Source organism: Rousettus aegyptiacus, unplaced genomic scaffold (genome assembly GCF_014176215.1).
Source record: "Rousettus aegyptiacus isolate mRouAeg1 unplaced genomic scaffold, mRouAeg1.p scaffold_m13_p_4, whole genome shotgun sequence".
Lineage (NCBI taxonomy): Eukaryota > Metazoa > Chordata > Mammalia > Chiroptera > Pteropodidae > Rousettus > Rousettus aegyptiacus.
This window is the reverse complement of record NW_023416307.1, coordinates 22625936-22639363: the sequence shown is the minus strand read 5'-3', so window position 1 is coordinate 22639363 and position 13428 is coordinate 22625936. Positions and strand designations below refer to the sequence as shown.

Genomic DNA, 13428 nt, shown 5'->3' with positions numbered 1-13428 from the left:
AAATCTTGGTTTTTTCTAATACTATTCTCCACTGAAAGAAACCAGGGCTCCTAAAGAAACGGCTGGTTTTAGCACTGGGGCAGAGAATATACAAGATACGTCTGTAGCATTCTGTTTTGCCAGAAAGTAAAGTAATAGTCAAAAGAAGCAAAACACTGGATAATGTCAGAGACATGGGCCCAACTGAAAGAGCTCCAATGCCAAACCTGGCCAATCTGGGCCGACAAAATAAGTAACAGACTACTAAATTATAACTCAAAGTACAAAATAAATATCCATAAGTCCATACTGATATAAATAAATGAATAAATAACTGTCCCATACAGAAGAACCTCAAATAACTTAAGTAGACAGTGCTTCTTCAAGGAGGTGGAATATAATTCCCAACCCCTTAAGTATAGGCTATGTATAATTTCCTTATAAAGAGCCAGTACGAAAAGAGTGGGAAAAAAAGTAAAAGCAGAGAAAACTATAACCAAATCTGTAATAAGAGTCATTGTGTAATAGAAATAAAATCCTAAAAGAAAACTACATATAGCAGTTAATGACATTAAAGCATCTTACCTCCAGTTTAAAAGCGAGGCCTACAAATGGGTGGGAATTGTCTCTTTTGGAATTCATTAAGATTTTGGTTTTCTCTTTTGAGTCACTGAAATAAAAAAAATATAATTCCGTGAGACTTAATATTTGACATTTCTTTTATATCAATTTGTTTAATCAAAAAGTATTATCTGAAAAAAGCACATGTGCTAAATAAACACTTCTGACCTTATATATCAGTGAAATTTCACTGAAAGAGATCAGTTAGAATAATTTCTTTGGGCTTAGTGACTACACTGTGACAGGACCATAGTAAACTTTGGAGGAAAAAAAAACATAGAAACGGTCTGATAAAGAAAAATAATCAATAAGACCTTTAAAAACAGTTCTTTTCTTAAAAAAAATTTTTTTTAAGTTCTTTTTTAAAAAATGACTGAGAAGAGCTGCTCCCAAGTGAGAAAACTTTCTAATGATTTAAATCTTGATGGATAATAAAATATATCACACTTCTAACTCACAAATAGAATAGGGGAATCAGCATATTTTCTATATGCCAAAATTGTTACCCAAAATGAAATGGTGATTGCCTTTTGTAAATTAAAAACAAAAAACAACAACAAAAAAAAACACCGCACAAACACAACTACAAGAACCATTCTTATATTCTTTCATAGTGCAAACTGTTAAAGTATTTCTGCATACACTAATGTTAGGTAGGTAGCTAGATAGTCATGAGCTACAGGAACGAAAGCCCTCCCTTAAGGACCTCCCTAAAACACACAATTTATGAATTATCCCTACATCTTATGCACAAAGGCCATAAAAGCTGCTAGCTTAAACCAGCTACAAACAAGTGTGCAGAAAGTACTACCCTAAACTCAGCCTCATTATACCGTCATAATAATATCATACATATGCCCGCAAGTTCATGAATCTAATTGTAACAGACTGAATTCTAGGTAAGCACATGTGTAGCAGGTAAAGGGTTATATAACAGCCAAATGTCAATCAAAACCACCTCACCTGCCAATCACCTAGGACTACCCTTGTCACCTCCCATCATGGCCCAAGTATAAACAGCCCTTCCCACTTCTGTGCTGTCACAGCTATTCCCTCACTTGCCGCATACTCTTTTGTCTCTTCACCTCCTCACGGGGCTGCAGCCTTCCTTGATGTGACCTGTCTTCTTCTAAAAATGTACTTTCAATAAATCTGACTTTATCTGCAAATCTTTACTGCAGCAGTCCCCAACCTTTTTGGCCAGTGCTCCTATGAGAATCTAACGCCTGATGATCTGAGGTGGAGCTGAGGCGGTGATGCTAGTGCCAAGGAGCAGCTGCAAATGCAGATGAAACTTTGCTCCCTCGCCCACCGCTCACCTCTTGCTGTGCAGCCCGGTTCCTAACAGGTCACAGACCAGTACCAGTCCACAGCCCAGGGATTGGGAACCCCTGCTTTACTGAGTTGGTGGGGAAGAATGGTGAACCCCCTCCATGCCGCTGGGGCAAAAGCACACTTCACATCACCCTGTGCAGTAACATGAAGAATCGGTTTCCAAGACTTACTCCTCCTGATTGAGGATAGCATAATTCTGGACTTCAGATGGATTTGGAAGGTATTCCAAAATAGCATCTAAAAGAGTCTGAACTCCTTTGTTCTTCAAGGCACTTCCCAAAAAGACAGGAGTAAATGCCCTATTTAGAGTAGCTCTTCGGATTGCAAGCTACAAAAGAAAAAAAATTAATGATTAGTTATCTTAAAAATTACACTTTGTTTTAAATCAGTTACAAACCAACAAATGAAATGAATTAATACTCTCTAGAGTATTGGCTCTAGTGAAGACTAGTCAGGTCCTCTATGACTTAAGGAAAATATTTTTTTTAAAAAAAAGGAAAAAATCAAGTTTTTTTTCAGAACTAGAAAGCTGGTTTCAACATTCTTGGAATGTCACTAATTTTCAATTGGTAAAAAATATATATACACACATAGAAAACAGACACACATCGGACAGTATAAATGGTATGCTAACTGTATAAAACAATGTTAATCATGTAAAATAGAGGAAAAAGTAACACATACCAAAAAATCTCTTGAAAGATACACCAGCCACTATGAACTAGCTACCTTAATGGGGAGCAGGCAGAGAACCAGGCAGCTGGGAGATGGGTGAGAGATTTTTTTGCTGTGTACCTTTGTATACTTTTTAAATGTTTAAACCATATGAAAGCATCATCTATTTAAATCTTTTAATTGATTTGTTTTCTTTTTTTAAAAAAATACATAGTTATTACTGTAACATTTCTGACTTATCTTCTTTCTTCTGAGTAAGGATATATCCAAGAGGCTATTTATCTTTTTTTCTAGAACAAACTATGACTCCTTTCCCATTTAAAGATATTATGTAACTCACGACTTAAAAAAAGTAATATGCCAGGTCAAGTAAGTTTTGAAGAAATAAATCATGTTTAATAAATTGTACAATTTCATTAATAAAACCCATGCATAAAAGCATCATGTCTCCACCCCACAAACAAAAACAAAACCCTCTATTTCTTGTTAAATAGTACTGATTTTGAGAGCACCTGCCTTTAAATCAGAAATTGAAGGTATTTTTTCCTCCAGGAACATCTCACCAAGCTTCTCATCTGAATTAGCAATACATTCAATCAGCTCCTGCCGGTGGTCCGCTGCGGCTGCTCTGAATTCTGCTGGAATTTCCTCATATCGAACAATCTGACTAAAAAAACAGATCTTTGTGGGTTTTTTTGGTACTTTAAGGATATTCAATTAAATATACAAAGTACCAGTGCAAAAGTTAAACTAGTGGCTAAAATATCTTTTTTGATGAGAAAGAGCTCTGATACCTTTGCATTAATATGGCAAATAATGCTAATGGCTATCTTTAAAATTCAGACAGATGGTAAGCAAAACAGGCAAAGCAAATTGCTCCGGGTTGTATTACTAGCAAATGGAAGAGCCAAGATTTAAAGCCAGCCTGAGCACCTGAAAATTCTAGTAACCAAATTAATCAGAACATCAGTCTCTTACAAGCAGGTTTAGAGACCTGACTTTATTCTTTTTGGTGATTAACAAACCCAATTGCACAAATTTTAACACAGAATACTCTAATTTTGTAGTAAAAAAAGGTTACTTAATATGACAGACTTCAATCTTGGCCCCAGTTCTCTACTCTTCTATGGGTCAAATACATAAGAGTCACAAATAAAATATACAACACCAAGTAGATACACTTGATATTTAGAAATATTAGTATAAAAATTTTCAAAGTATTTTTTAATGGAAACTAATGTCAAAAAATAATCTTTTCAGAAAACATATTCCTAAATAAAAAAGTAAAAACGAACTGTAAATAGTCTAAAGAATGCGTTTCATAGCCTTGAGAGCTTAACCTCTTCCTTCCTGGCAAGTCCCTGGTTCTTAGATTTTTCTCAGAATCAGCTATGGCAGTAATCCCCAACCTTTCTGGCACCAGGGACCGCTGCTCGTATGAGAATCTAGTTTGATGAACTGAGGTGAAGCTGAGGCGGTGATGCTAGCGCTGGGGAGCAGCTGGAAACACAGATGAAGCTTCGCTCACTTGCCTGCTGTTCATCTCCTGCTCTGCAGCCCGTTTTCTAACAGGCCACACACTGGTACCGGTCTGTGGCCTGGGCTTTGGGGACCCCTGATTTACGGAGTCGTTTCCAAATACATATACACAGTAGTGTAGGACCGGAAAAGAAGGCAGGTGTATCAAGAACTTCCACCTGTGGTTCTGATATACAATGTTTAAAAATCTCTGCTTTCGAACACAGAAACTTGTGCTCTAGCAATTCAGGAGAAGATTTATTTATTTATTTATTTACAGGTGTTTTTTGAGCCCTATCATGTACCAGGCAGCTCTAGGACTGGGAAAATAGCCTTAGATAAACCTGATAAAAATCCCTGTTCTCCTGGGCCTTACATTCTAAGGATTAGACAAACTTTGTCATCGTTACTTACTTGCCACACAAAATGTGAGAAACCCCTCATCCACTGGATAGTCTCCATTTTGTAACCTGCTTACAAGATGCCTGATAAAGTCTACAGTTAACTGATTACAACACCCTTTATCCACCTGCCAGATGAGCAATCTCAGTTCCACAGCAGAGGAAGGAAGCCCATCAAGAAGTACTTTTGGAGAAACTGCCAGGCTACTGAGGTCACTCCTCAGAACGAAGGGGCATTTATGACTCTCCACATTGTCTAGATTAGTGTCACTTAAGAGTCTGGTCGACAGTTCTCGCATGATCGGCATCACTTGGAAGCTTTCCCAGAATGCAAATTACAGGCCCCGTCCTGGATCTGCTAAATCAGAATCTCTGAAGGTGGATACAAGAATGTGTTTTAACAAGCTCTCCAGGTGACTTTTCTGAGTGCCATGGTTTGAGGACAACTGGGCAATTATAGTGCTTTGTAAGCAAAGGTCACTCAAAAGTTGACTGATGAACCAAATACCATGTCAGTTACCAATTTACTTTTTGTATTGCCCAAACCATATTTGTATAATTTTAACTGCTTTTTATTAATCTTTTTATTTTTGTAATCCCATGAAGAAGGTAAAGGAAATACTTATGATCCCTATTTTCTTCCCAGTTTAATGAATGAATGGATGAATGGACAAAATATTACATTACTAGCCCAAGTTGTGGGGCTCCTTCCACCACACCATGCATGTCATAATGTGATATAAATATATCGGCCAAAAAGTAACATATTCTCCCTTGGAATGAACACTTAGCAAAATGAGAAGCAACTAGGATTAAAGGCATTAAAACAAAATCATCTTAAAGGATATTCTTCCAGCCACATTTCAAAAAGATGTTTAAGGATAAAGAACTCATCTTTACCGTTCTCTTAGATACTTTTTAAAATCTAAGATTTTAATGGTATATTTTTAACACTTACCCAAAGTCTCCATCAAAATAGATGGCTCGTTCCTCAATAAGATCTATAATACCTTTAAAATCACCCTCCAAACCAATGGGTAGCTGCATAAATGCTGCATTATGATTTAGTTTAGACCTAAAAAAGAAAGATACATATATTTACCTCCTTTTTCCTCTCCAAATCCCTTTGAAATGACAAAATAAATATAAAAAGAAATCAATGGCAGATGTTGAGGAACCGGGAGGGGTGTCGTCAGAAGATATAAGGCAGCTGGAACAGACTGACAGGCAAACTCACCATGCTCAGGAAGCCACAACCCTAGTTAGGCAACAAAAAGAACTCTTAAGTGTTTTCCCATCTGATCCCCAGAATACCCTGGATCAGAAACAGAAGGGGGAAGAACAGGTCAATAGATGGTTAACCAGGAAATTAAAGGATGGTGGGATAGCTATGCCAATATCTCATTCCTGAATCTGCTGACTAGTGAAACTGAGTACAGCTATCTAAAGAGAAAGTTCTTAGGGGAAAACTCTGAGAGAAAGTGTTAAAGCCGGACACTCATCATCAGCCTGTACATCTAGTCAGGAACGACTACTGAATGGAAGTTATACTCACAGGCAGGAATTCTTACTCAAGAAAAAACATGTTCTAGCTACTGTTTCGTCTAGACTCTAGGTACCTATCTATACCTATGGATATATAACCGGGAATCACCAAATATCCGAAGGAAACAATAGCTTAAAAGAGAGGTATGAGCTCAGAAAATACTACTAACCTCCAAGGATAGTTACCAGAAGAAAATAAAATGTAAAGATCTGAGAAGGAATTACCTATGTTAATAAAGATGTTGTAATAAAACAGAAAGTTTATGGAAATTAACTATATAATTGCTGAAATTAAAAAGAAAAAATGGCTAAATAACAGAAGAGATGCAGATATCAGATTGGTGAGCTGAAAGACTGACCTCAAGAATTCTCTCATAACCTAGTGCAAAACGAGGAGACAGAAAGTATGACAAAGCATGGCTGGATAGTTAAGACTCAGAGGCCAGATCAGAAGTTTCAAAAACTGATTAATGGGAGCTACAAAACGAGAAAGCAGGTAATTGGGAGTGGAGCAAATCGAAGTAGTTAAATAAATGCTAAAAGAGAATTTTCTTGGAATTCAGAAAAAGACTTAGTAGAAACAGTCCCTCTATTGCCAACCACAAGCAAATACAAGTAAATAAAAAGGGAAAATGTTTCATTTTACCAAGAAAATATTACAAATATCCAATGAAGAAAAATTTTGCTCTCCTATTCTCAAATACATCACTTTCATCAAAGTGCACACAGCAATATGGTCACTTATAGGTCCTCAATACCAAAATGGACACATCACTCTTGGTCTTTCCGCTATGACAAACCTTGCTGCCTGTATCTGTCAGCTCTGTCCTGTGGAACCTGAGTAGGAACTCTACAGCTCCACTTACACATCTACAAAAGGTGTAAAGTGAAACCTACTCTTTTCAAAGGTTATGTCAAATATACAGAACTGTGCAAAATAACATGCTGTAAAGACCACTGGGTTATATCTGGTACAGAAAGGAAGTGGTACTGTTGTCTTAGCACACGTTACCATATGAAAGCAAGGGAATCTAGCATTCTACTCCAGGACATTCTTTAAAATTTCTCAAGTAAAGGTTAAAACCGAAGATGATCTTCTAGATTTGTCTAAATAAACACAAAGTACTTTTAGAATCTACTTTATAACTTCTCAAATTATAGCAAAACAGAATAAAATGCCGGACTGTTTTCTGAATTCATCCTCAACCTTCCTATAATTTAAGTCATATTTCCCCCATTTTACAGAGAAGGTAGTTGATTAGATCACAAACCGAGCTACTGACTTCAGGGTTCTATTTACTAAGATAGGTCACTCAGGTATATAAATTTAAAAAAAAAAAAGGATAAAGCTTAATGACATTGAATTAATCGTCCTTCTGGATGGAAGGTCTGTTGTTCAGATCATCACACCCGCTCTGCTCTTTCTCAGGTTCAGTACCTCATCTGCTGCAGCGCCCTGGCTGGGTTGGAGCCCACTCGGTCCAGTTTGTTAATGAAAGTTAGAAATGGAACATTGTAGCGCTTCATCTGACGATTAACAGTCATGGTCTGGCACTGCACCCCTCCAACTGCACAGAGCACAAGGACTGCACCATCCAAAACTCTTAGGGCCCTTTCAACTTCTATTGTGAAGTCCACGTGCCCTAAATGAGACACAGAAGTGTGTGACAGTCTTAAAGAGAAGTCTTAATTTTTATAACATGCACAAGTAAAAATTTTTATATTTCTGCTTATTATGTAAGCTTTTTTATATAAAAAGAATATGGATTCTGTAGACCACCAATACCATTCACCCACCATAAGGTCCAGGGGCCAAACAAGATCACTGCAAAAAGATACAAGGGCATAGGCACCTTTTGAATCAGCTGCAATTTGTAAAAAGCAAGAACCTTCCTTCTAATAATTTATTGGAACTATTTTCCAAGGATACCACAAAAGGATGAGATGCTCTAGGTTCAAGTCAGATTTCTCTGATAGGAATTCAGTCATGCTTTTGAGTACTATTTGATACTCAAAAATGAGCTGCATCGTGGCAAAGAACTAAATGCTGCTGCCAAAACGAGATACAATAAAACCAAGACTTGAACTCACCAGGAGTGTCTATAATGTTGATATTGACATCTTTCCACATGGTATAGGTGGCCGCCGACTGAATAGTAATTCCTCTTTGTCTCTCTAGTTCCATGGAGTCCATGACGGCACCAACTCCATCTTTACCTTTCACCTAAACACAAGCACAGCAATTAGGATCTCTCTGTCCCTGCGCTCCAAGAACAAAGAAATCTTTATCGAGATGGAACCAGGACACAAGTAGTTAATTGATGCAATTTTCAGATAAACCTGATTTGTCAAACCATATCATCTCATGAAACAGAAAACCGATTACAGATTTTGCCCTCTATTAACTGCCTACCTCCTTTTTCATTGCCATTCTCAGCAACTGCTACCATAGAGCAATCACCCAGACTTAGAGCCATCCTTGCTCCTCTGTCCTGCTCTGCCCACCAGCTTTGTGCCAGTCTGCAAGTAGATGCTCAGAGAACGGACTTTTTCCCTGCTCTGCTACATGTGGATTTTGAGGCCTGGGGGGGAAGGATTCAACTTTTGAAGTACATGATTTAGGATGATCTTCATCTGAAGAAATATTTTTAATGAAGAGTTAAGTTACTCAATGATACATAATTTCTTCAGGGGAGTGTCAAGATTTTCTTATTAATCTTTTTCTATGTTTTTTTTTTTTTAACTGTTAAGCTCATACTATATACAATCTTAAACCCTTTTTCTACTTAAAATTATAAACACCTCTCCATAACATTAAAAATTATGTAAATACTATTTTAATGGCTGCTTAAGGATACATCATATTGACTTAACATTCTCAAAAGACATCCACTTAGGCTACCCACAGTGATGGTCTCCAGATATCACGTCCTCAGAACATTTCAAGCCTACTTGAGCTATCTAGTTGTGATATGTTTTTGACTAAAGAAGCACTGTTACCATTCTTTAAATCTCTCAGGTTTTGTTAAGTTTATTAAATCGCAACTACAAAACAATTAAAACCAAGCTCTAACAAATCTGGAATCAACATGAACCACATACCTCATGCATCTTTGCAATTCTGCCAGTGTAGTAAAGCACCCGTTCTGTTAACGTAGTTTTCCCGGAATCAATGTGAGCTGAGATTCCAATATTTCGTATCTTTTCATTAGGGATCACCCCTGATGAACACCATCGGCAGATGTTCCAATTATCCTGAAAAAATAAGAAAGCTGAATTCAATGCACTTACTAACAATGTGCACAACAAACAGGCAATAGAATGGGTTTGGTAGGCAACTTTCTTCCAAGAAATCTTAAAGGATACAAACTATATTAGATAGCCTGGAAACTTAAGAGTAAATGTCTCAACCTGCAACTCCTGTAACTAAAAAAAGACTACAAAACAGATAAAAAAGATACACTCTAGAAATAAATATATCAGAAAAGATATAGTCAAATAAAGAAAGGGGCAGATACTTTTACTGAATGTTTCAGGTTTGAAAATATACCACCGGGGCTGATGAAATCTGAAGGACAGCTCCGAACAAGAAATAAAGTTTTTTTGTTTAAATTTGAGATTAATTTTTTCCTCCTTCCTTCTTATTCTAGTTCACAGCTAGCAAGGATGTTTGAGGATTTATATGCTTTATGTAGTGGTGCCAATAGCTCCAAGGAACCCCACAAAAGGTTTCTAATTTCTCCTACACAAAAACAATGACATTTTTAAAAACTTTATTTTAATCGGGGGAGAAGTGAATTCTGTATTTTATGGAATCAAGACACAATATACCTCTTCCTATAGGGCTGTACATCCAAAATGCACTGAAGCCCCTTCTGGGAAAACGCAAGCAGAAAACCTTGGAAAAGATGGGTAGAAGAGAAAATGGGACCCGAGTGACCGGCGCTTAGTTGATTAGATTCCGGGACAACAATGAGCAAAGCAAATGAGGTTGGCGTGATAGGAAAGGCTCAAGTCCTACATAATCCTACTCCATTCTGTGCCCCCCGCAAAAAGCAGAAACAAGACCATAGAAAAGTATCGAGGGGTTCGAACACCAAATTAAATAACCCAGGGTCGGTCGAAAGAGGGGGCAGTCAGCCCAACGACACATTATAGTGAAAAGAGCACTTGATGAATCAGAAACCCTGCATACGAACCCTGAACACATTAATTTTTCAACTGTCTTGACTCCCACTCCAGTCATTTCTCCCCTTTAAGGGGTATCAGAAATAAGAGGCTTTACCAGAAATCAGAGGCCTGTCCAACCTCCCAGGTCACCGAGAAGCTGCTCATGAGTAACAAGCAGTTAGCTGTGATGGTAATGAGTTGCTAGCTATTCAGCACTGAGGCACGACTTGTATTCGGCTGTCAGCAAGGAAGTGTCAGGGAGAGAATGGGTGTCACTACTACTTCCATGCCCCGAAGGGCCGCAAAGTCCCGCGGACAGTCTCTGATTCGGTTTCGCCTATCTGGGCACTAATACCTGCTTTCCCTGCCAGCCCAGGACGGCGGGGATCCGCGGGAGCGGACCGCGCCCCAGAGCCGCGGCAGCGGCTGCTCCCAAGACCCTCATGGCAAGCGCAGAACACGTGAGAAGGCCCCGAGGCTCTGGGTCCGCTCAGCTACCCGCTCCGCGGCATGAGCCTTCAAAGTCACGCCGGCAATCAGCGCCGGAAGAACACTTCCGGGGCGAAAGATGCGGAGGAGGGAAGAGGAGGAAAAATGAGGAGAAGCTTCCGGATCTCCGAGCAGAGCAGCATCCTCCACTGCCCTGGCGCCCTCTCGCGACTCGGAAGAGGAACTGCAGCCGCTTTGTGGCGCTAAATCAAGCTTTTGCAAGCTCCCAGAAAGATGCAGCCTTTAAACGTGGATTTTTTTTTTTTTTTTGCAGATATAACAATGTGGAGAAATGTTTACAACAGAATTTAATTTAAAAAAAACCCTCAAAATTGTTATCTATACTGTTACAAATATAAAAAATATCTGTAGGGCATGACATGAAAAGAACGTGGAAAAGTAATGAACTAGCAATTGTGACGATTGCTCGATGTTAAACAGTATATGTCCAGTCCAAATGGAGGACAGAATCCTTAATGATTCCACTTAGATCTCTTAGAGACAACTCAAACTTAGTATGCCCAAAAAGGAGCTTCTGATCTTCCTCCTAGATCTTTTCCCAGTCTTTATTGCATAAATGGGAACTCTATTCTATGAGTTACCCATACCAAAAATGTTAGTCATTTCGCCACCACTTTTTGACACCCCTTATCTGTCAGCATATGCTTTGGCACTACCTTCAAAAATAGATTCAGAACCTGCCCCTTCTCCCCTTCTCAAGCGCTGCCATCTTAACAGCATTGCTGTTAATAGCCCCTGCTGCTGTTCAGTCTATTCTCAACCCAGTAACTAGGGGGTCCTTTTAAGCCAGATCATGTCATCCCTCTGCTGAAAACACGCCATCCAGTGAATTCATTGTTGATTTTACCTCTACTTTTGTCTAAGTTTGAAATTTTTTATAACTAAAATTTTTGAAAATCTGAAATGGCCCCTCTGCTCTCAGAGGAAGCTCCTACAAGACTCTGCTGCTTGAACAGCTTAAGCCAAAGTTGCTCTACTTCCCTTGCCCTTTTCTCCAACCACATGGGCCTCCTTGCCCATACTCACATGACCAGTCTTTGCTCTTCCCCAGATACCTGGGTGGCCTTCTCCCTTACTTTCTTCTCTCTGTTCAAAGACCCTCTATCAGTGAGGTGTTCCTTGCTCAACTCTTCTAAAACAGAGCGCGCCTCCCACTTCCTATCTTCTCATGCTGCTTCGTTTTCCTTCAGAGCACTTAAATATATCCAGATATTTTATGTACTGCTTTATTGTCTGACTCCCAATGAGGATATCAGTTTCATAAGGACAGTGATTTGGTTTTGTTAATTGCTGTATTCCCTTGCATGTGCTAGGTGCTCAATAAATATTTCTTAAATGCATAAATAAAGTCAAATAAATAGAAATCTGAAAATTACAAGGGGCAAGAGAAATCAGACTCAATGATGAATTTCAAATTTACTTTTTGTATATCATTAACGTATTAATTTACAATAAAGGATTTGTAAGTCACGTTGCTGAATAAATTAGTTAATGTCGAATATACTTTTAAGTAAACTTTTTCATTTATAGACTTTGAAATTTTATTTTTATAAACTTTTATGCATATTTGTCTAAAAATATAAACCCATAATTATGTAAAAGGTAATAAAATTAAGGTTTTTAAGATATAATTATGTTAAATAAAGCAATATATCTATTATACTGAAATTACCACTTTAACAAAATTTCCTTAAGTAAAAATTCATACTCATTATTGTGTGCATGTATATATATTCATATTTTCTGTAATTATTATACCAAGTATATTAATTAGTTTTATTAATACCACTTTTAACCAAGGTAATCAACTCATGTTTTTGCCACAGAGAAAACTGGAAGACAAAAAACCAAACATTATCTAGCTCAATTTTTATGGGTACATATTACAGATTATCTGTTGTTTGAAAGTGGCAAAATACACATATATAATATCATCCAAAGCATTTGCACATTTTGTTAATTCAATCATTTTATAATGTATAAAAATAAAGATAAATTAAAACTATCTTTAGTAAGATTTGTATCATTTCTACTTAGAAATTGTCCAAGTATCCAAGGACTAATTTTAGATTTTCTAAGATTTTGAAAAGTTAACTAAGGATGTGAAAAATTTAAAGTTTAGCTAACACATTCAGGCCTTATAATTAATCATTATAATAGTTTTGTAAGATCAAACCCCTTTAAAAAACAGCTATGTTACCATTTTATTTGGAAAAACACCATTGTATATTTTGCAACCTTACACAATTGGTAGAGTCAATAACTTATTTGATCCATTAGATCAATATAGGAAATTTAGGAAGCCGAAATCATGAGTTCAACCTCAGTTTTATACAAACTAAAATATTTTATTAACATTGAATTTATATAATGAAACCTAGAAAAAGACATGTAGTTGGCTTTAAACATTCATTCATTACTTTGCCCAATTCCATCATTTATCAGAAATATTTAATAAAGCTTTTTTAAAAACATACTTCATACCCTTATATTCATAATTGTTATATTTAAAAGCTCCTATATCATTAAACCTTTCTTCTTATAACCGTAACAAAGGCTATTATTTAATTTCACTTGTCCACACTTTATGCAAAAGCAGCACAAACAATTTGACTTTTTTATTGCAGGCCCTCCGGACTGTTTATTTGGACCGATATTTCTAGATTGCACATAA

At 37.3% G+C, this 13428-nt stretch overlaps 1 protein-coding gene across 2 annotated transcripts in view; it reads right to left on the bottom strand.

Moving 5' to 3' along the window:
• Positions 1–10794, bottom strand: part of GFM1 (G elongation factor mitochondrial 1) — a 37265-nt gene extending 26471 nt beyond the window's left edge. Inside the window, exons 1-8 of one of the 2 annotated variants that reach the window (XM_016148872.2) lie at positions 10600–10794; positions 9177–9329; positions 8166–8298; positions 7513–7717; positions 5488–5604; positions 3127–3277; positions 2106–2263; positions 565–649 (exon numbers count right to left, since the gene is read on the bottom strand). In XM_016148872.2, the coding sequence (XP_016004358.2) occupies positions 565–649; positions 2106–2263; positions 3127–3277; positions 5488–5604; positions 7513–7717; positions 8166–8298; positions 9177–9329; positions 10600–10689 (1092 nt within the window). In that variant the 5' untranslated portion in view covers positions 10690–10794. Of the gene's footprint in view, positions 1–564; positions 650–2105; positions 2264–3126; positions 3278–5487; positions 5605–7512; positions 7718–8165; positions 8299–9176; positions 9330–10359; positions 10559–10599 lie in introns of those variants that run through there. The other variant, XM_036219044.1, reaches the window with a different exon arrangement.
• Between the last annotated feature and the right edge of the window lie 2634 nt (positions 10795–13428).